This window comes from Sminthopsis crassicaudata, chromosome 5, assembly GCF_048593235.1.
Source record: "Sminthopsis crassicaudata isolate SCR6 chromosome 5, ASM4859323v1, whole genome shotgun sequence".
In the NCBI taxonomy this organism is placed as follows: domain Eukaryota; kingdom Metazoa; phylum Chordata; class Mammalia; order Dasyuromorphia; family Dasyuridae; genus Sminthopsis; species Sminthopsis crassicaudata.
The window spans coordinates 153890968-153915908 of record NC_133621.1 but is presented as its reverse complement, the minus strand read 5'-3'; the positions used below and the strand labels follow the sequence as shown (position 1 = coordinate 153915908).

At 31.2% G+C, this 24941-nt stretch overlaps 1 protein-coding gene across 4 annotated transcripts in view; it reads left to right on the top strand.

Annotated features, from left to right (window-relative positions):
• The window catches only part of PCLO (piccolo presynaptic cytomatrix protein), a 520130-nt gene extending 501160 nt beyond the window's left edge, over positions 1 to 18970 (top strand). For all 4 annotated transcript variants that reach the window (XM_074268505.1, XM_074268506.1, XM_074268503.1 and 1 more), the window contains 3 exons: positions 10618 to 10752; positions 11363 to 11508; positions 13985 to 18970. In XM_074268505.1, the coding sequence (XP_074124606.1) occupies positions 10618 to 10752; positions 11363 to 11508; positions 13985 to 14125 (422 nt within the window). In that variant the 3' untranslated portion in view covers positions 14126 to 18970. The remainder of the gene's footprint in view (positions 1 to 10617; positions 10753 to 11362; positions 11509 to 13984) is intronic.
• The last annotated feature ends 5971 nt before the right edge of the window (positions 18971 to 24941 follow it).

Sequence of the window (24941 nt, the reverse complement as noted above, 5' to 3'; positions counted from 1 at the left end):
AAAAGAGACATTGGTGTGGTCAGCTAACATATTTGGATTTAAAACATTTTAGAATTAGTATTTAAAATTCCCAAGAGCAAAGCTTGATTTGAAATGACAATTTTAAAATGCCATTATTGACAAAAAGACATCTTTTTGACTTGCAATTTAAGTACCCAAATATAAAAGCTGAGGTAAGTAAAGATTTTCTAATCAAATATATATACATATGTAATATATATACATATATATTTATATTTATATGTAATGTTTTTGGAGGTTTTCTGGAGGTCTCTGGGGCAGCCTTCTTTTCAGTAGAGTAATCACCACAAAAATAGCCAGGTGTTGAAGTCCAAAGTCCAAATTCTTTATTGTCTCCTTGCCTGGGGCCTGGCTAGCTCTCTCAAAAGCCTTCCTGAGTCTTGGTTTTATGGAGAAGCGAAGGAGGATAGGCCTACCACCAAAGTGCAGATGAAGATGGAAATGAATCTCTCTCCTTAGCTCTGAGAGCTTGAACTCCTGCCTCCAGTGCTTTTGTCTTCTCTAGCTTTGAATGAATCTGGCTGAGGCTCCTAGTTTATATGCTCTACACTGAGTATAAATCAATCATTATATCACTAGAAAACCATTATTTGTTGTAAGATTAAATCAATCATACTGAACTAGAGAGCTATTAATCACCATGCTAAACTAGACATTTCAACACAATCATTGATATACATTACATACACACATATATGTATGCATATATATATATATTATATATATATATATACATGTATATATATATATATATATATATATATATATATATATATATATATCTTTTTTTAAAACTGCATTAATATACTTTTGGCAAGTTATCTGCTGGAGAATGACACTATTTTATGTATTGTTTTAATTCCCTGTAAGATCATTATCTAGTTATAAATTTTTCCTGTATTCATAACTGTGTAAACTAAATCTCTCATTATTGTCTTAATTTATGGTGGTATTTATTATATTTAAGTCATTTATCTAATAGGATATTAGAATATGGTGGTCAAAAGAAGTAGTACAAGGACACTTCTCAGGGTGTTCTCAGGGTATTAATTATGTAGCATGGCATAGAACCATTCAGCAAAAGATGCCATCACCAAAAAAGGCATTGTGTCTGTGATCAAAGCAGAATTGTAACAGCTCAAAACAAATAAAAACAATAATAAAAAGAGAAACTGTGAGATGAGCAAATATAGAGACCTCTCCATCCCAAATGTTCAGATTATTTGTGTCCAACCTGTGATAGAGTATTTTGAGCATACTGGCATCTGATCTGCTATTCTTTGACCCCAACATCATGAAGTCATTTTGGTCTTCTTCAAGTATAAAGGCTACCAATGTTATGATATTTAGCATAAGATACTTATACAGCCTTTCCCAAAAATTATCAGTTTTCTCATTTCTTGTCAGAGAAAGAGCTCTTCATCCCAATACTATGGAGTCTTGTGTTTATAGAATGCTAGATTGCTCTGTACAATCTTTAAAGTATTATTACCTAAGTTATTCCACATCTATAGACATATATATATATATATATATATATACATGTGTATATAAACATATGTATGTATAGATATAGATATATTCATTCTCTGTGTGTGTCTCTGTCTCTCTTTCTACCCCCCTGCTCTGTCTTATGTCCAAGATCATTGGAACCCGAATCCAAATCCATCTCTCTTTCCATCCAACTATAATTCCTCTAAAAACATAACTAGAAAAAATCTTCACATTTTTTCACACTAAAATCTATATCAAGTCAATAACTAAAAGAATTATTTTACTTTTTGTTTTCCTTTTTTTAAAGACATTGTCAGAAACAGGATTCAAACAGGTCTGGGGGTATTCAAACCTAAGTATAGTCCACATTTTGCTAAAATTATGTGAGACACATTATATTGTGGGGAAATGGTATAGTATTAAAATAGTCAGGGTTCCTTTAGTCTTGTTCCAACATTTATTTGATTCACTTTTCACTTTATCCCACTAATATTCTCTACTTTGGATCTTCTAGACTAGCAGCAATAGGAATGAATTATTTTGCTATATTTTAAATCTTTAAGTGTCCTGAGACCACATTAATTTGAGGACCTCTTATTTAAACCATGAAAACTTGCACCAGTCTAGACTACTTACTATATAATTCTTTATTTATTAAAACACTCAATTATTCATGTTATTCTGTGTTATATTTCTTCATTGAGCAATAAGTAGTAATTTTTGTACTAGGACAAGCAATACAAAAAGGGGAGCTTCAGAGAGAAGTTTTAAGACAAATTCAACTAATTGATGTTTTTTTGTTGGTTTATTTTTCTATGGGGAAAAGTATAGAAGACTTCACACTGCAGGACAAATGGTTCCATAGAAAGCGTATAGGGTCATCAGTGGTAAGGGAACAGAGGAAGCCTGAAGAAGGTAAAGTGAAGGGGGCAGCTTGGAAATAATTTCCCTATGATATTATATCCAATGGAGTTGAACATACCATCTGATGCCTTCTAGTCTTAATATTTTTGATAACTTGATTCTACAGTGACCTTTCTATCTGTGGAAATAGAATGAGTGATACTAGTGTTCTGCTGTAGCATACTGGGCATAGCCTTACCTCCCACAAATTTGTTATGACTCCTGAAAATTAGTTATGATACTTAAGCAAGTATTTCAATAGTACCAACCACATAATTATACTTAAAAGAGTAATAACATTAATGGTTTTCCAATGGTTACATTTATTCAACTGAACACATGATTGGTTTTAAGTCCTAATCATAGAGATTGTTACTTCTTTTAATTTTTAATAAATGAAGAATTTGATACCTATGATTGACACTTTCTGAACATTTGTCGACCTTCCAAAATGGTCAATAGAAGTATCAAACATATTAAATGCACAATTGCTTTTTTTTTTGATGATGAATAACCCAAATTGCAATAAGTGCTATATTTTATCCTTTATACTAAGTAGATTTGTCTATTGAAGTGGGTATTCTTCATCCAGGAAAAATCAAATTTATTTTCCTCTTAAGCAATCAAATCCTTAAGTAACTCTGAAAAAAATGACTGTTGGATTTTTTTTTATTATTATTGAGTTTATTTGCTTATTTAGTTGGTTACTAAAACCAAAGAGGGAGCACAACATTTTATAAAGGTCTATATAACAAGAAACATTTGTATACACCCACTTTAGCCAGTTTAAACTAGATAGAAGGATAAAATACTTTCTAAACAAAGGCCAAGAGGGACTTCCACTTATTAATTGAAGTAAATCAGCCTATAGTGAAGTATATACCCAATTCAATCTAAAGAAAAATAATAAATTGCACTAAAATTGCAATAATATAATTTTCATAGTTAAAGAAAAGATTTCTAAAAGGCTTATATGTGATGATACAATAGATAGCAATGAAAATTATGCTAGGAATACTAAAGTAATCTCAATTTGTTTGTGCCCTAATTTAATGGTGAGATTATTGTAGCAATCTTCTAGCTGGTTTTGAAATTTTCAATTATTTAAATTTTCAGTTATTCTTATATCTAATCAATTTTATATATACAGTGGGAAGAAGAAAAAGAGAAGAAGGGAAGAAGGGAGGCAAAGAAGAAAAAAGAGAAACAGATGTACCTAAGAAAATAGTTTTAGCACTGAAGGGCTTTGCTATAATTTTTCCTTTTTATAGTGTCCTCATGCTGTTCTCCTTGGAAAATTCTTGTCATTCTGTTTAACTGAGCTACTCTCATGTTTTTAGCTAATAGCAATTTAAAAAAAAATAAGACTTTATAATATAGTTGCAGATCTGGAAGTGCTAATTGCCCTTTATTCCTACTTTTTTTCATTATTTCTCTTTTCATTCTAGATCTTCTTTCCTCCAAATAAATTTTGTTATATTTTGTCTAATTGTAAAGGATATTTTGGCAGTATGATTAGTATAGCAATAATTTGTAAATTTATTTCAGTAAAATTATCAGTTTTGTTATATTGGCATGGCAGGCACGTGAACAATAAATATCCCTCCAGTTATTTAAGTTGTTCTTCATTTCTTTAGGAAGCACTTAGAAATTATATCTAGACAAGAAAAATCTGTCTTTGGCCTTGTGTTGCTCAACATTTTACCCAAACTTTGTTGAGGAAACAGCCGGTATACTCAGTCAATTTTCTGTTAACACCAAACTAGGAGAAATAGTTAATACTCTTGATGGAATTAAGATAAAATATTTTGCCATGGATATAGATATTTTAAATGGTTGCATGAAGTGGAAGTTCATTAGAAAAATCATAAAGTTCTGTACTTGAGTTTTTAAAAAAATAAATCTATATTACAAGACAAGGTATTAGATTAAGAAGGATTTTCATTTAAGAAATATCCAGTCTCCAATTGATAAATGTTCAAAGTATACAAACAATTTTCAGATGATGAAATTAAATTCTATAGTTATATGAAAAAATGCTCTAAATCACTATTGACTAGAGAAATGCGCATTGAAACAACTATGAGGTATCACCTCAAACCTCTCAGATTGGCTAAGATGACAGGAAAAAAATGATAAAGCTTGGAGGGGATGTGGGAAAATTGGGACACTAATTTAATGTTTATAGAGTTGTGAAAGGATCCAACCATTCTGGAAAGCTATCTTGAATATGTCCAAAGGACTATAAAACTGTGCATACCTTTTGACCCAGCAGTACCGTTACTGGGTCTGTGTCCCAAGGAAATCATAAAGGAGGGAAAGGGACCCACTTGTGCAAAAATGTTTATAGCAATTCTTTTTATGGCAGCAAAAAAATTGGAAAATGAATAGATAACCATCAATTAGGGAATGGCTGAACAAGCTGTGGTATATGAAGGTAATTAAATATTATTGTTTTATAAAAAAATTATGAACAAGCTGATTTTAGAAAGGCCTGGAAAGATTTACATAAACTAATGCTGAATGAAACAAGCAAAACGAGGAATACACTGTACACAATAACAGCAAGAATGTACAATGATCAACTATGAAAGATTTGGTTCTTCACAGTGGTTCAGTGATCCAAAACAATCCCAACAAACTTTGGGCAGAAAATGCCAGCTGTAACCAGAAAAAGAAGGAAGAGAGCTGAATGTAAATCAACACATCCTATGTTCACTTCTTTCTGCTTTTGTTTGTTTTATCACTGCATGTTTTTTTCCCTTTTGCTCTGATTTTTCTCTCCCAATATGATTTATAAAGCAATATGTATTAAAAACTTTTTTTTAAAAAAAATCAAGGCATATCAGTCAGCAGTGTAAAGTAATCATTAGTAAAGCTAAAATGATCTTTGAATATCTTTAATGTAAGAAATAGTGAGAATAGGAACACACATTAGAATGTAATTTTATTTTTTTAAGTAAATTAGATTTGGAGTCAAAGTTGTATTTGATTTTTTAATTATGCCAGATGCCTAAAGTCTAGTTACTAAGGTAATATTGGAAAATTCTTATAAATGTGGCTATTTAATGTGGCTAGCATTTTAGAAAAATATCTTACCAAAGTTGATTGATTTAATTTTTCCATTCAGAAAAAAATATTTTAGCATGTGATTCACTTCACATGAATGTATTATCCACTAAATGGACTAAAAATTAAAAAAAAAGGTCTTATTGGCTTTATATTAGTTTTATTCAGAAAACAAGGACTCCCTTTCCATGCTTTCCACTTTATGCGAGTTGATGTCTGGTTAGTTTTCAAAAGTAAAAACAAAAACAAATAAACAAATAAAAAACCACTGTTAAAATGGTGTTGTTTTCCTAGAATAGCATTTTATTTATATTCATTAAATGTAGGTTTCAGCTTGAGTAGAAGAAACAACTTATTTTAATAGCAATAATAGCTAACATTCATATATTGTTTTAAGCTTTTTTTCAAATGCTTCACATATATCTCACTGGACTTAATGCTTGCTATAAAGATTGCTTTTACCATCTACATTTTACAGCTTTGGAGACTAAAGCTATTAATTTGTTTATCCATATTCATACTGCCAGTGACTGAAACAGTTTTTTATCTCAATACTTCTGTCTCCAAGTCTAGTAGTTTATACCCTCTCAACTAGATGCCTAGATGTTTCATTATAATGAAGAAATCCCTGAAATTTTAATTACAGAACATGGCTTTGAATATGGACTCACTATTTATAAAGTGTTCTTGTGCTTAATCTTCTCAGGAATCTGTTTCCTCATGTGTAAAAGGAGTGTTTTAGCATTAAAGACTTTGACATAAAGATTGTTCATAGCACTAAATTTTTTACTAACTTGTGCCCAATTCTGGGTGACATTTTGGAAAAGACAAAATGAAGTGGGTCCAGAAGAATACCCATAGTACAGTGTACTAAGATTGGTTAAAAGGTCTACAGATATGTATCTTAGAAAAGAAAAGACTTTGGGCATTTAGTGGGAAGGAGAACAAGAGAGCTCATTGAGAACTAATAGATAATAGAAGTATTATACTTATGCTAATTATCAAAGGAAATAGCATTGAATAGAAATTAGGAGCAGGTAGATTTGGACTTATGACAAAATTTTTCAATATGATTAGAGTTGTCCAGAAATATTATAGGCTGCATAAGACAGTAATGAATTTCTAGGCACAGAATTCTTTTATGCTCCTTATATTCTTTTAGTGAAAACTAGCTAATCTTCTATTGATAAAGTGACAAAATATACTGATGGTTTGAATATAAGATTTAAAAAAAGATTCATATTAATACTGTAATACTGTGATTTTATATGATAATTTCTCACTTAGAAAGCTTAATTTTTTGTCCTAAAATATTAAGGAATTTCACTAAAATATGACAGTCTTGGGTTGCACAAATAGAGTTTAGGCAGACATGATGATTAAGGGATACGTGTGGGACAAGGAAATGTTTCTACTAGATAAACTATTATATCAACACCTTTTTTTCTGAAATATAATTGGAATTTTTCCATACAAATCTTTCCTAAATAGATTTTAATGATGTCAATAATGCCATAAAAGACAGTAAAACAAAATTTTCTGGATAATAAAACTATTACAAACATACTAAAAAAAACCCCACAAAACAAAACACATAAACAAGCAAACAAACAAACAAAAAAAAAAAAACAATAACCATCCAAAGTTGTGCCACAAGACCATGAATAAAAAGCACCATCTATTTACTCATCAGTAGCATTAACTTATTATACAATCATAATGTTCAAAATTGGATATTAAGGTTTAAGTTTTTCAATGCTCCTATAAACTTTGCGTTATGCACTATATTATGACTATCTCTAGTACAAGATATTTTTTCCTGGTTACAATGACAATTAGTTTAAGGCAAATTTATTGCTATTTGTTGGTATTTCAATATATATTTTAGTTGTTGTTTTTCCCCCCTCAATGTACCTCATATTAGAATATCTGTGGATCTGTGATCTCAGGGATTAGATACACCACACAATTACCTAGAATTAAATATACCATTTCTGCCCAATTTGTGACATTTCTCCATATCCTCTCTTAAATCTGTCATGGGTGGGATAGGGATAAAAAAATTTAAGCCTGAGAAATGGGTAGAGAAAATGAGGTTTCTATTCAATATGACATAAAAATTCCTTTGAAATTATAACTATGCAAATAATGTGCAGATGTTGTTTCTTGATTTTATGTATTATTAGCTATTTTTATTATTTTTAAAATCGACTGCAATCCTTACTTTTTCAAGGATGTTTTCTAATTCATTATCATTGTCACTCATCATGTTAGCTCACCTATTAGTCTAATTGAATTTCACATCATTTTTTTCAAATTTGCTTTTTCTCGTAGTTGGTGTTAGATATGAGAACAAATCCCAAAATTTGAAAAAAAAAAAGTATTAGGAAGAATTTTATTAGTTTTTTAGGCAAAGGAGGTAAGTGGGAAAGGTGAAGTTAAATCACATAGTTCATACAGGACAATATGGACTTTTGTCTAATTGACCTCACATAGGTTCTAGGCAGTTTCCAGAAAAGGACAATTTGAACTATATATCATCTAGTAAATATAAACATTCAATCCAAATTAGGAAATCCAAAACACCAAATTCTGGGCAGCCCCCAAACATGGACCTGAACTGTGTTCTCAAAACAAATACTCTATGGGGTTTGAGTGTATATGTATAGAATCTAAGTATTCCTCACAACTGTCTGCTTTCCCTGAGATCCCTGAATTTGGATCTCTACTCTAAACTTTTGGGTTAGACAATTTTCTAGGTACAAAAAGCTAAGTTCAAAAAAACATAATAATTTATAGGAATTCAGAAAAATATATAAAAATGTCCTTTTCTTTATATTCACTTTTTTTTTAGGCATGCAAATAGCATAGTTGATAAAACCTGGATTTGAATTCTACCTCTGGCATTTACTTTTTATACAATCCTGGGAAAGCTACTTAACACATTCTAAGTGTCTCCATCTGTAGAATGAGGACAGAAACAGTCCCTACATCACAGCAGTGTTTTGAGGATCAAATGAGATAACACTCTTCAATGTTAGCTATTATTTGTATGACCTAATTCAGCCCTTAATTATACATTGTCCTATTCTGCGTGCTGATTTTTTTCATATCTACTGGTCCTTTCTTCCTAGTGGATTATAAGCCCTGTGAGAGCAGGGACCAAGCTATAGCACATCTAACAAAATAGTAAGCTCAGTACTTTCTGGTTAATGTGACATCATAATGTGGTCAGAGAACCTAAGCATACCTATGAAAAACTAAGAGGTTGATTTTATTAGTATACAATAAGAACTTTAAAAAAAGTTATTGCATTAAATTGAGGACAGGATCAAGCCCAGGATTTATACATTCTCTTACTGTTAGAGCCAACAAGAGGTTTATTATAGAAAGGAAAAGCAGACCTTCTTGATGTCAGTTTAAAACAGTAAGTATTGCTAACACTTCATAGTAAAAATACATCATTTTTAGAGAGATTAGTGCTTTGCAAAGTGCTTTACAAAAAGTATCTCAATTGATCTTTACAACAATCTTGTGAAATAGGTGCTATTATCAACCTTATTTTACAAATGAGGAAGCTAAGGTTTATAATGAGGTATGATCACATAGCTGGATAATATCAGAATCTAAATCATGACTCTGAAGTAACAAAGCAACAAACACACTACTTGGAGACTTATCCCCTTATTCTACAGGTACATCCGTATATCATTTTAAGACAAAATGATTACTATCTTCTGACTTGACTTGTATTTTTCTAGTTTATAAAATTGCATGTTGTAATAGTGTATATTATTTCACAAACACAGTAGTAGCAAAAATTGTAGTTAGAAATTTCCAATTACTTTTCCAATAAGAAGGAATTATCTGTCAGATGAGGTCAAATAAAAAATAAAGATGACAACAACAAAAAGACACCGTGTGACATGAGCTATGTATATTATCTGAATTAGCATAAATATTCTATCTTTATATAGGCATATTTTCATGTCTCTTTATAAAATGAGCGAAATTCAAGTTATGTGTAAGAAAATTTTTTATCAAATATCCATATATTTGTTGTTTTATTGTTAAATATATGAACAAAGAATAAATACAAGATATAATTTTAAATTATAAATATTGAATTCTACTCAACAACTTTTTAATATGATTTCATGCTGAAATGTTAAATCTATGTGAGTTTTTTTCATGAAACTGTTTGTCAGAAGAGTATTCCATGACTCTAAGCATCTCAGATTTACTGTTAGATAAAGAGGCTTGTCCCATGATCACACAGGTCAGCCTGATTCCTTCTTTAAAATAATTCTAAAGTAATGATAGTTCAAAATACTTCCTTTGTTTGCCACTGTGTAATCATGATTTAGATCTGAAAAATCCATTCTGGTATCAATTTAGTTAAAAACAAATTGCAAGATGTGGAAGATCACTTGGTTTCCATTTGAATGCTGGTATTGATTACTGGAAGAAGGGGACAAGATAAACAAAACAGAAGTTGTTCCAGGATGTATGCCAAAGTTTCTTTAAACTTCAAAACATCAAGGTTATTCAGTTAAATAGCTGATTAACTCAGTAAAGAAATTAATCAAATTCTGCAATCAACAAATTGCCTAAATGCCAACAAAAATTGATGGCAGTAATCCATATACATATGCAATCTGAGATAATTTTCCTATCTCCAGCCTAACACAGTTACTGTACCCTACACACCTCCTGTCAAAGATTTCACATGAAATCTCAGACCTATGAAAAAAGAAATGTGAAGAGTGTATGACCTGAGCAGTTTCTACTGTGATGGCAAGGACTGAAGGCATATCTGGAAGGCATATGTGCTCAGAGCTCACTTTGTGTCACTTATATACCCCCAGAAACACATTTTTGTCTTTGGGAACACTTTAGTTACCAAAAAAAAAAAAAAAAAAAAAGATTTGTGTTTCTTGAAATGAAAGTTTATTTTCTATGAGAAGGATTAATATTAAATAAATATGGTCATATTTTCTAGAAGTTACTGAATTAGCAATTCCTCATAATTTTGTATGACAGTGATTTATAATGCAATTTAATTCATTTCAAGCATCTATTCATGACAGATATTGAATTTTGTTTAAGTTTGTGCACTACTTCTTTCAGCTAAAACACAAGTAATGGGAGAGATCAAGATTGCCCTGAAAAAAGAAATGAAAACAGATGGGGAACAGCTAATAGTTGAGATCCTTCAATGCAGAAACATCACCTACAAATTCAAGTCTCCTGATCATTTACCAGGTATCTATTATATATATACCCCATGTTTTCTTGGTTCTCATGATTGGATATGATACTAAAGATCTTAATGAAAACTAAAATTAGTTAAAACTTGAATTATTATTGAAATTTAAGTCAATTATACTGCTATTTCTTGCTTTATTGATATTTTAAAACATATAGACCAATACTTGCTAAAAATAAAAATCTATTTTTTGAGAAAATTGGTGTAATTTAATCTAATATTTAATTTTTCTAATATAAATTATAATGAGATTATAGATTTCAGGGAAGCAGTATAAAATTTATTTCTTTAGGTAGTAGACAGTTTGGAGAGGTAGATATTATAATAAAAAGAAACTTGGACATGAAGTCAGGAAGAATTGGAGTTCAAATATTGTCTCTGACATTTGCTGTTTGTATGACTATGAGCAAGTCATTTAACTTCTCAAAAACTCGGTTTTCTTAGTAGAAAAATAAAGGTGATAATAGGATTAATTTTCTCAGAGTTACTGTGGAGATCAAATGAGAAAATGTATATGAAGTGCTATTTTTAAAAAAATGTTCCTTAGTATTATTGGTCAAATAAGACAGCAGTGGACTTAATAAAAAGCTAAATTCTTATCAACAGATTTGTATGTGAAGCTGTATGTAGTCAACATTTCTACCCAAAAAAGAGTGATCAAGAAAAAGACAAGAGTATGTAGGCATGATCGGGAACCTTCATTCAATGAAACATTTAGATTTAGCCTGAGTCCTGCTGGACATTCTCTTCAGGTAATTCTCTACAACTTTGCGTGTGTTTGTGTGTGTGTGTGTGTGTGTGTGTGTGTGTGTGTGCGTGTGTGTATTTGAAATAATTTTGTCTTTTTAGTTCTTAAATAATTTATGTTATATACAATGAGTTATGACAAAGATATTTAAATAAGTTCATTTTTAAAGATAAAACAAACAAGGGCCTTCTCTAGTCATCCTGATCTGTATCTGACAACTGGACCCAGATAATTCTAGAGGAGAAAGTGAAGCCAGAAACCTTATACAGCTCTCCTTCATTTAAATCCAATTCATTTGCATGCCATGGCATCACCTCCCTGATATCATGGTCCTCTTCTAGAGCAGACAAACAACACTGGTATATATTCACCCTTTTCATTTTTGATAGTAGCAATTTACTTTTCTTCTTTCTCTTTTTAAAATCATTAACTAATGGCTTATCTATTTTAGTTTTCCTCATAAAATCAGAATATCAAATTGGATTACTAGTCATACTTGGAATCTGCTTTCTCCACCTCTTACATAATGAAATTCTAACTTTCCTTTATAATCCAAATCAAATTAAATCTCCTCAAGAATGTCTTCCCTGATCCACCAGTTGATCATGCTCTTGTTCCACTTAGACCTTTCTAATACAATTAGATTGTATTTATTAATATAATTTATTCATACTCATTACTTATTTCCTCTACTGAATTAAGTTCTATGATTGTGTCGTCTGTGAACTTTGTATATTGCCCAGCCCAGCTTACCCCCAGACCCAAGAAGTTCACAACACAACTGTTGCACAGAAATAACTTATAATGAATAAATTTTCTGATTAAATTTAAATTTTAAGAGCAAATAACTTAGCCTACCTCATTAACCCTATCAGGGTAAAAAATTTACTGAAATAAATCTCTACTTGGTATGATTCTGGCTATGTAGAAAGAAAAATAAATAAATTGTAGGTTTGTTGTTGTTGTTTTTTTTTTTTTCCCCAGTTACTTTTAAAGTACAACTTCATTCCACTTATATTTGACGGTACCCTTGAAAATCAAGAAGGAAAGGTCTTTCTCATCCCATCAGACTTTATCTAATGTAGGAAAGCCAGATTACTACTTCCTTTTCTTTTTTTCTCAATTTTTTATATAAAACACAAAATGGCTCTGTCTGTTCTAATCTTTAATTATCAGTAAAGGAAATAACTTCTACTACAGAGAAGGAGACTAACTTCCTTAATCTCAGCATGATGCCAAGACTTCATATTTATTTTTCCTTGACTTCCAGAAATCAGGGCAAGCAAATATTTCAGCTGTTTAAGCCAGGAATTTAACTACAGAAGTCTTGAGTTGACTCAGTCTTCCCTGAGGAACAAATCTGGGGTAATTCTCAGAGTATATCTCTTCTAACTGAACTCAAATTTGCTATCTACCTCCTTAAAATTCTTAACTAATCCCCATGTTTTCTTGGTTCTCATGAAGGTTGAAATATGACTCATTGGATGATATTGCCCTCAATCCTTTTTTCCTAAGATTATGATAAAGATGAGACTATCTCAAGATGCAACTGAAAAATAAAGCAATGTATCTCTAGTCTTACTATCTTTACATAATGCTTAGTAGAGTGTCTTATCAATATTCAAGGAGTCTTTTAAGAATAAGTAAGATTTTTTGATAGGCAAAAAGGAGGCAGTTAGGTGGCACAATATATAGAATACTAGGCCTGGAATCAGGAAGACTTATTTTCTTGAATTCAAATCTGATTTCAAACACATTAATTGTGCGACTCTAGCCAGTTTACTTAATTGGTTTCCCTCAGTTCCTCCATCTGTAAAATGGATTGGAAAAGGAAATGGCAAGTCATTCTAGCATCTTTATCAAGTAAGCCCCAACCAGGGTCATGGTTAGAGTTACACATGATATGAAAATTTTAGAAAAACAAAAATAATTATAGGTAAAGAGGACAGAAGGTCATTCCACGCCAATGCTATAGATTCAATTAAGATTCCATAAAAATTTACTAAGCATTAATGTATGCAAAATTCCAGAAGATTAAAATGCAAGATAATATCATCTAGTTTTATGAAACTGGCTCTATTTCATTCTTCTAGCATTAATATTTTAGTTGATCTAATATTGCATGATCTGGAACCAAGATGTTTGACAAAGTAGCTTGCACATTGGTTTTAGTATATCTATTTTAATCTAAACATACACAAATTTATGTTTAGAATGGTGAGAACCTCAAGAATGTATAATTTGTTTCAAGGAATATTAAGAAATATTAAAGTTCACTTATAGCATTAAAGTATTCTGAGGATTTCTTTGTTATTGTAATTCTTCCATGTCTCTTTTTCATCTTTACCTTTTTCTCCCACAATGAGAAAAATGTCTTTAAAATGGCTTGCCTCTAGTGATGGCTTAATAACTATATGTTGAATTAATATGAATTCTCTAGAATAAGATAAAGTAAATTTCTGACTGTTTCTGTCTTCTAGATTTTGCTCGTCTCCAATGGAGGGAAGTTTATGAAAAAGACATTAATTGGTGAAGCTTATATCTGGCTTGACAAAGTGGATTTAAGGAAAAGAATAGTAAACTGGCACAAACTCTTGGTCAGTCCTACTCAAACACATTGAAGAGAGACTGGTTAGGCTTTAGAACTTTACAGACTATTGTCTTCTATAAAGAGCATCAAATCAATTCTATAAATTGATACTATGGTGTTTAGCTAGGCTTTCAGAAGGAAAAAAAAAAACACAGGTGGGAAGATCAGATGATGAATCTGAAACCTTGTAAACTTGTTGTTGATGAAGTCAACAAGCAGCTCTGGGTTCCCAATTAAAAGGATATATATGATTTAAAGAAATGAAGGCTTGTTGATAGACTTTTCATGGTCATCAATAGGAACTGTGAAAGAAGTTGAATGTTGAAGGCAATGTGATTACTTGGAACTCCTCTGACGCTGAAAGTGATGGTTCAAAGATCAATATGGTTTGCAATGTAACACAATGATGTTTTTTATGCAAAGGTATCGAGGGTGAAAGCAATGAACTGACTTTATAAATCTCACTTTTCAAAACTATAAAAGTAGTTTCTCTGAACCTTAGGCTCTCTCTGATTATTCAGAGTATACTACAGGATTGATTCATCCTGTTTTGTGTACAGTCATGGCAGAGGTGTGGATTTTATTTTTATGAATTTTATATATATATGTTCCTTGGAGTATGAGCTCACAGGAGATTTCATGGTGTAAAGCACCATTCTTGAAACCTATACGATGAAAGCACATTTTTGGCAAAAGTTGACATGATTTATACTGAAGATAACCCAGAATAGAACTTAAATGGAATATTAAAAATGTTTTGTTATTTATTGTACAAATGAGCTGCTATCCTGGAAAAATAGATATGAATGATTTGGCAGGGAAGAATTTTGCCTCAAAAACAAAATAATCCCAGTGACCTATCATAAAAATATAGAAGATTCTTTATTTTCCCATAATTTAGTCTTTAGAGAAGACTATCTGGATGATATAGGCTATATGTACCAAAAGGTGATTTAACTTGTCTTGTGTACATTAGGAAGCATGAGAGCCTATTCTTTGTGGAATTGAAAATAAATTAGTTATCCTATAGATTTAATTTCTATTGAGTGACATATTAGGAGGCAAAAATATTTCCCTCAAATAAATTTTATATTAGTCTCTCTGTTGTGGATAATTAAATTGGGATGACTTTTTACTCATGTCATTAAATATTATATATATATATGTATATACATATATACATATATATATATAATAGCATGAAAATCCTAATACCTTAAGCCTACCTTTCTATCACACTTCTGCTTCCCTACTTCATTTTGATCAAGTTCATTACTGGGAAACTTGGAAAAATTATATAGTGTGACTATTCAAAATACCAAGTTTACAAAATTTTGTTCTATTTGAGTGAGGATTTTGACACTAGAAGATGATAATTCATTTCTTTAAATATTGAACAAAATGGTCTAAATTCAATATCTTGGATCTGGTTGAAAATAATCTAGTACTAGACTTTAGAAAAAAACTGGGTTTTAATCTGAGTTCTGACAATGATTCCTTGTACAATCTTAAGGAAGTCACTAAACTTCATTGTGTGCTCATGTCATGTGTAAAATGAGGATCTTAATATTTTCTTTTCCTACCTCACAGGGTTGTTGTTAGGCTAAAAGTAGGCCATATACATTAAAGCACTTTGCACAATGTAAAGAACTATAAAAATATAATGAATAAGGATCAAACATGTTTGAGTCTCTCATTCCAAGAGATACTAAAAGTCTTCTTACCCTTTAAAAAATCACTTTAATATTGACTAAAAAGAAAATAACAACATCACCTTCAAATCTCATTTTTCATATAATATGGAAAGGCTTTTCCAAAAGTATTATTTTTATTTACCCATTTGGAAGAAAAAAAAAAGATAAGTAAAATGAAAATATATACAAATAGATAGGATATGCCAAGTTGAAGCCAAATTGTTAAATCTTTTACTCCATTCTCATTTTGTCCCTAAAGCAAAATTTCAGAACTAAGCAATTCAGTCTAAGTTTTTTGCTTTAAAATTGCTGCTGTAATTTAGATTCAATATTCCTCTGGGGAGAGGAAGTAGTACAATTCTCACAGTAACAACTTTAACTTTGAATATTGTGGCTGTTTTCATATGAATACATATTTCAAATGTAGTTTTCTCTGTACTTAATATTAACTAGAGCTCTTTATCCTGCATGGACCTTCAAAATAACTAGAAATCATTCATTACAACATACGTTATTTGCATTTATAGAATAAGGATTTGAACTCCAGTTGTCCTACAGCCCTACTTGGAAGGTTATCATATCTTCTCCATCCAACAACATCCCCTCCACTTCTACCCTTCACCAAAAAATGAAATAAAATAATAAAAAATCCTGCTTTTAGCTACATTGAAATAAGGATAAGATGTAGGTATTTGAAAGATCAAAGACAATTTTGATCTTGCAAGAATTTCATTTTTTATTGGTGACAGCAAATCCTGCTGATGGTTGCTATGGAAATTTTCAGCAGGAGTTACTGTGATATGGGGAGTCTATAATAAACATTCTTTATTTGTGAAAAGTAGCTTAATAAGCTTTTCTGACATAAAATATCACTTCTAGATTCCCTGAAAGCTAAACTGTTCAATAGGATCTTGGTTAACTCTGGCACTCTCTTTCAGTCTCTGGTCATCTTGTACTCATGAGAAAATTACTAGAACATACCAGTCATATGACTTCAAAGTATGATCTCCCTTCAACAGTAAAGTAGTAGAGATCATCAAATGAAGGGATGTCCTTTCATCATCCCTTATCAAATATATTAAAAATCATTTTTATTCTGGGTGGCCCAACAGTTCCTGGAGACAAGTAGCAGTCAAGTCATTTAGTTCAAGTCATTTAGTACATTCAATGACAGAGATCATTTTGGATGGGTATATGCTAGCGTGAATTCAGAATGTGTGATGTAAGATGCTTCTAAAGAGTGCCAAAGTTGCGTTGACCAAAATCCTTAGGTTGTTCTGGAATTATTCTATGCAACACTGATTCATGCATGAAGGCATTTTTTCTGAGTGAAGTTAAGCAGCCTTCTTAAACAAAATAATTTCATTTTAAAATTAAAAATAGACTCTTGGTATTTTTATTTTTATTTTTTTTTTTGTATATATCACAGCATGGGTTTCCTGTTCTACATATTTATCCTTCCACTGACTTCTTAGTGGTGATGGAGCTTATGATCTCTGATTAAGTAATTTTTTATTGATCTAAACAATATACTTGTACAACATTTGCCTGAATAAGTACATCTTTCAGGTTCTTCAGAGGAATTTTGATTTTTCCCACAAATCCACTTAATCATGAAATATTGAGATTGCATTAGATCTTAAACCAAGGAGCTATGAAAACATGCTGAAATATGAGCAAAAGCAAAGTGTGAGTGTTTACAAGGCTTCATGATATAGTCTTTATGAATATGGATGGGGATAGAAGCAGGACATTACTATAAATATGTTACTCATTTACTATTTCACAGTGTGAAGAGGCAGGATCCAGAAGTAGAATAAAGGAATATAGGATCTGCTTCTTAATAGTACCCATATTTTTACATCAAACTAACTTATTAACCAAGACATAAGTGGAGTAAGTTTTGTAGATCACACATACACATATTGAAATGGTCATTTTGTGGGAATAACGTAGCTGGTAACCAGCTAATATGGATTCTTACTATAGGAATAATAGTGAGAGTGGGTGTGGTGAGAGTAGTGTGGAGATATAAGTAAGCATCTATAGTATAAAAAGCTATTGTGCCCAATTTAATAGAAATTATTTGATCAATGTTTAGTTTCATGAAGATATCATAAAGATGTTTATAGTATTTTTTTATTATTTAAATCATACTTAATATTTTAAAGGACTTATTTTCATTGCTACAATGTCTATTATCCCAAATTCTGCCTACTATATCTATACATGTATATACACCTATGTCTAACAAATGAATTGAAGATATGTGACTGAACTTGGAACTGAAATGAAAAGGAGAGAATGTTCAATAAATACAAATCAGATGATTCAGTTGTTTCTTTCAAATGATTAACTGCCTTTGCTTAAAAGACTAGAGTGAATGAATAAATGGATAATCTAAGTTAGAATACACATTTTAATGTTTTCTGTATGTTCCATTTTATTTGTTTAAAAAAGTGACCTGGGGAACTCAAAATCATTTAAAAATCCTTAAATAATATTAGATCATTTGAAAGAGCAGTTCCTTAATTTGTTACACTGTATATAACTATACATTTTGTAAAACAGACAAGTTTGGATTATTAATTTCATCCAGAATTCAGCATGTGAATGTGAATATTATTTGACAGTGTCTGTATATTTGTTCAGTGATGTGCTCAGGTGCTACCATGATAATATCTTATCAAAAAAAAAAAAAAAAGAAAAAAAAAAAGAAAAAAAACATACAGCATTCCAGCTGTCCAATTTTTTTTTAATTAAGAAAATATTCTCGAAAAAATGTCATGTTTCTAAATTGAATGTTGCATGCAGTGATAGTGATTTGATATCTTCTTTTCAATTTATAAATATTACTTATGAGATTTCTCTGGAAAAAAATCAAAGAAAGTTCTAAAAGTTATATAAATTGAAACATAAAATGTATGAGAATTGTACAAAGACAATGCTTGTAAATCTGTTTTAGTGTCCACTCTATGTAAAAATCCCTGTCATGGTTTTGTGGTTGTATACAGGATGTATCTTGAGAATTTATGCAAGTTGTGTTATATAAAGGCTGCTCCCCCAGTCTAACAAATAAATAGTGAAAATATCAACTCTGCTCTTACTCATCAATGACACACTAAATGAAAACCTATTTTAAGATTAGTACAATAAAGAAAGGATGACTCTTAAATGACAAATATATATGGTGTGATCTTTCCTAAACAGAAAAAAATATATATCTTAAGTATTTCATGTTAATCATTTTTCCCATTTTAAATAAAAAGTTAATGGTAAGCAAACATTATTAGGTTTTAAATCCTATCTTCATGACCATTTTCATTATTGAATTATTTAATAGTCATCATACTTCTCAGGGATCTAATAAGATTTTAGAAACATATCTTAGAGATGATAATTTGGAGATGCTGAAAGTATATATAGGAATAGTCTTTATTACACAGTAGGTTCAGTAGAGTGTGCTGAACCTGGAAAAAGAAAGACTCATCTTCCCAAGTTCAATTATGATTTCAGACACTATCTGTATAACCTTGACCAAGGTTTACCCAGAGTATGATCCTGTTTTCCTATCTTCTCATCTATAAAAGATGAGAAAGGAAATGGCAAACCAATCCAATATCTTTGACAAGAACACCTTAAATGGGATCATAGAGTCAAAAGTGACTGAAAAACCACTGAAATATCTAATTCAACAGGATGTCAGTAATCTACATAATTCTTAAAAATAAACCTTCTCCCTTAGAGTTGATGCCAAGAAAGTGAAAATTTGTCACATCAGAAACTGAGAACTCATTCAACGCTTTCATGCAACACCACAAATACTCACATTCCTCAAGATGATTACTAAAAATTAAAAAAAAAACTAAACTTTTCTCTAGATAACCATAGGTTATATAGGTTATATGCACACCTATTTTTGTGCACAGTCTGTGACACCATGAGGAGAACTCACTCTCCTCTTGCAACTCTTGGTTTTATATGATTGCCAGAGACACTGAGAAATTTAATGATTTAAGGAATTGCAGAAGGCATCAGAGGCAGAACTTGAATTCATATATTGCTGGGTTACAGTCTAGCCTTCTATTTGCCATGTTACTCTGTCTGTTACACTATCTTACTAGAGGATACTTCTAAGGTCTTCTATAGTTTGAAAGGTATTTTGCATATATCATCAATTCAGAGCTTTTTACCAATGCTATCAAACTCATAAAAAGTAGCATTTCCATGGGCTGCTTTTTCATTTAAGGGCTGTGAGATTAAGAACTCTATCTTTGTATCACTTTTGTATCACTTTGTACCAAATTGATATTTTTAGATTTTACAAGATGATAAATAGATATCTAATTTCAACTAATCAGATCCTCTTCCCTGATGACACACATAGAGGTATGTATATATGTATGTGGGTGTGTGTATATATACATTTACATACATGTGTATACATATATAAAGTGTTTGATTTTATACATATATTATACATATTTATATGCACATACATATATATGCATATATATGTATGTATGTATATATAGTGTATGAGGTTTTTAAGGAGCACTGGCACCGGTAATGTGAGGGCTTGCTGAGTTTTTTCAGGGCTGCTCGTTTATCTTTTGTATCTACTAAGTATCCAACTCACTTGTTCCAAGAAGCTATGGCACATGTAACAGCTACACCCTAGTAAACTGTATTGCAGATGGACTAAACCAGGTTCAAGGTGACTGACTCATTGTGAGTTAGGGAGATATTTACTCCAAGCACATGAGTACTTCCTCCAGCAGAATGGGTAGATGAGATCAGTGTGATCCAAGGACCATGAAGGTAACTGAAGCAGGTATTTCAGAGTATTTACAGCAGGGATGGAGAACATCCAGACTTACAGGAGTCATGAAATCTTTGTGGAGGTAACCACAGGCAATGATGAATTTAAAACTAGGTATAACAACTTCCTACTGCTTAAGTTCTATAAATTGGTAATTTTGTTATGATGTTATAAATATCCAAATGGTCCTTGGCAGAAAAAAAAAAGTTTTCCTACCCCTGGTTTAGAGACTGTTCAGAAATCAGGGATACCAAAGTTATTCACTGCATCCTGGGCCATTACCAGTCATCCTAACTTTTGTCTTGCCATTAGAATTCCTTGCCTCTGGAGGAGAAAATGAGGCTGACACTTTGTGCAATTGCCTCATTTAGATCTAATTCATGCACAAGTCAAGATGTTACCCCTAATATCTTCTAAACAAAGGACAAACAATAAGAACAACAATGTGTAGGGAAAGTGTAAATGGGCAAAGAAGTACCAATTGAATGAATTTATAAAAAGCAAAAGTGTTATCTATAAGAAAATGTATTCTCTGAACATTGTTGGTGAAGTTGTGAGCTGATCCAAGCATTCTGGAGGACAATTTGGAACTGTGCCCAAAGGGTTATCAAACTGCATACTCTTTAATCCAGTAGTGTCTCTACTGAGCCTCTATCCCAAAGAGATTATAAAAGAGGGAAAAGGATCAATGTGTGCAAAAATGTTTGTAGCATTTTTTTGAGTGGCAAAGAAGTGGAAACTGAATATATACCCATCAGTTTGGGAATGGCTTAATAAGTTATGATATATGAGTGTTATGGAATATTTTTGTTCTATAAGAAATGATCAACAGGATGATTTCAGAAAGGCTGGGAGAGACTTACATGAACTTATGCTGTGAAATGAGTAGAATCAAGAGAACATTGTACAAAGCAACAGCAAGATTATACAATGATTAATTCTGATATTCATGGCTCTTTTCAACAATGAGGTGATTCAGATCAATCCCAATAGACCTGTGATGGAGAGAGGATCCAGAGAGAGGACTATGGGAACAGATTGTGGATCACAACATATTATTGTCACTTTTTTTGTTGTTGCTGTTTACTTTTTGTTTTCTTTCTAGTTTTTTTTTCCTTTTTGATCTGATTTTTCTTGTGCAGCATGAGAAATGTGAAAATATGTATAGAAGAATTATACATGTTTAACTTAGATTGCTTACCATGTAAGGGAGGAAGTAGTAGGAAAGGAAGATAGAAAAGTTTGGGACACCAGGTTATTCAAGATAAATGATGAAAACTATCTTTGTGTATATTTTGATAATAAAAAGCTAATATTTAAAAAAACTAAAATATGTGTTCTCAATCTGCTTAAAGCAGTTATTTGAATAATGTAAGTCATTTGTCATCTTATTTATTCTTTAATCCACTCTGTCATTGAAATTATTTCCTGAGTGTTTACAACATCCAAGGCCCTGCATAGACAATGATGGTAAATATATATGGGCCATCATTCTCAAGAAGTTTACACAATAAAGAACATACAAAAAAAAAATCTACAATATGAGGCAAAAAGGGAAATAATAATAGTACATAGTACAACTGGGGTTTAGAAGAGAAATATATTTTTGAGCTGGAATAATTACAGAGGATTTTAAAAAAATAATAATTTAACCAACACCTTGAAAGATGACTAACATTTTAAAAGGAGATGTTAGTTTATTAGGAGCAACCAGGTGATACTGTGCCTATTCTGGAGATTCTGGGCCTGGAGTTAGGAAGATATTAATTCAAATCTAGCCTCAGACATTTACTAGCTTTGTGACGCTGGGCAAGTCACTTAATCTTTGTTTTCCTCAGTTTCCTCCTCTGTAAAATGAGGATAATAATAGTGCCTATTTCCTGGGATTATTTTGAGTAGCAAATGAGATAATGCTAAGCAAAGTGTCTGGCACATAGTATGTGCTATAGAAATGTTACTTATCATCATCAAACCCTTTTCTCAGAGCTAAAGAATGAGAGAAGCATTTATTAAGGCCTTTCTATGTGCAAAACACTGTACTAAGCAAAAATAGAAAAGTAATCTTCCTCTCCAGACAAGACTGCAGTAAAACTATCCTCTGTGTCAGCATCACCTTTTTTCCTGAAAGAATCCCTGAAGCACAGAGATTCCTATTTATATTTTAGTCCTCAACTTCAATGGAGTTGTTTTTTTTTTTAATTTTTTGTTTGTTTAAAATGGTATCTTGCTAGAAAAATCTTAGCAGATCTAAAAATGACTACATTTCATATTCAGTGTTATCCCAATGAAAATCAATATTTCCTACTGCAAAGTAGTAGAACAGTGGAGCTAATGGTTTTCCTTTAAAGAATGTGAAAACAGGAATGTTCAAATGTCATGTCCTTGTCATTCTCTATGTGAAAGCTTGAATAAAAAGTATTTATGAAGTATAATAAGGATTATACTAAGTTCTTGGGGAAAAAATAAAAGTTTCTGGCTTTGAAAAGCTCATATCTAATAGAATGAGACAACACATGGTGGAAGGTTGGGTAAAGATAAATATTTTAGGCTAGCTAGTCTTGCCTTTTAGAGTCAATAATAGTGCTGAGTTCATTATAGTTTATAGATTAAGAGATGAACCAGGGAAATGGAAGCTCACAAGATAGAAAATGGTCAGTGTTAAAATGAGGTAATTAAAATGAGGTAATAGAGTCCTAGAGAATTCAAAGGTGAGTGGCTTTCTGCCCTTAGGCATAGTCTCAATGGAGAAGTATTACAGAAATAGCAGTAAGGTAGATTATGGTTAAGGTGAATATGAGACCCACAGTGTTCTGAGGACAATGTTTTCAGCTTATGTAATAGCTAATTTCACATAGATCTCAGGATTTTTAGATTACATTTCTGCTTCAAATGAAGAAAAGGTTTGAGTGGAAAGAAAATAGCTTGATTCTCCTCGGCAAGATCCTTTACACGAATTATTCACTAAAAGTTGTGATCTGTGGCTTTTATCAATATGTATCAATATGTATTATCAAATAAGGGGGTAAGGAAAGACTTCCCTTAGATGATGGTAACAGGAAATGAGATTTCCATTCCACATAGCTTCCCTGCATCATTACCTACATTTCTCTTTATATAAAAGGTTTAAAATTACATGAATGTCAGTTCAAAAACAAACAATAAACTTCAATGACTCCCTATTGCTTAATTTTTTTGTTTCTTTTTCTTAAATAACAAATTATTTTGTATTAAGCAATTAACATAATGGTAGTTATATAATAAAATATATAACTATAAAATTATTTGAACATTTATTTTTCAAAAAAATTTCCTGTACTTTCCACTTATTTTATTTCTTCCCCCTCTTATCTGTTTTAAAGATTTAGAAGACTTTTATATTTCTAACTATATAGGTATTTTTTCCTCTTTAATCCATTCCTGATGAGATTAGGACACCAGAACTACCAGCTCTCCTTCCCTATTTTTTCCAATGTCAGTTCTTCCTCCATACCTCATTTGTATAAGATCATTATTTTTTTGAACATTTCCTCCATGGTTTTGCTTTTTAGAATTCCATCATACTCAGCTTTACCCCAATATTTCTTTTAAACTACTCAATTACTAATGACAATCTTAGGCATACAGTTTACATTTGTATTTGTGAAACATACAGTTTATCCTTATCGACTCCCTTGAAATTAGTCTTTTATTTTACCTTATATTTCTCTTGGCTCTTATATGTCAAATTTTCTATTGATTTCAGGTTTTATTTAGGAAAATCCTGAAAGTCTGGCAATTCATTGAAAATCCATTTTTTATTGTTCAGAATTATGCTTAACTTTGCTGAGTAAAATTCTATACCCTAGTTCTTTTGCTCTTCAATATATAAGGTTCCAAGATCTGCAGTCTTTTGATATAGCCATTGCTAAGTCTTGTGTGACTCCACCATATTTGAACTGTTCTTTTCAGGTTGCTCATTATATTTTCTTATTGACCCAGGGTTTCAGAATTTGGCTATGATGTTCCTATACATTTTCCCCCTAGGTACTCGGTCAGGTGGTGGTCTACTTTATCCTTTTGTCCTAACACTTCAGAACAATTTTTAAAAATTATTTCTTGTATTATTGCATCAACATTCTTTTTTTTTTGTCATAGCTTTCAGATAGTCCTTATTCTTATGTTTTCTCTTGATTTGTTCTCCAAATCTGTTCTTTTTTCTTATGTCTCATGTTCTCTTCTATTTTTTCATTCTTTGAATTTTATTATCTTATTCTCTTCTAACTTTGTTGGCTTCCCTTTGCCTAATTCTGTTTTTCAAGGAGTCATTTTCTTCCTTAAGAATCTGGGTCTCC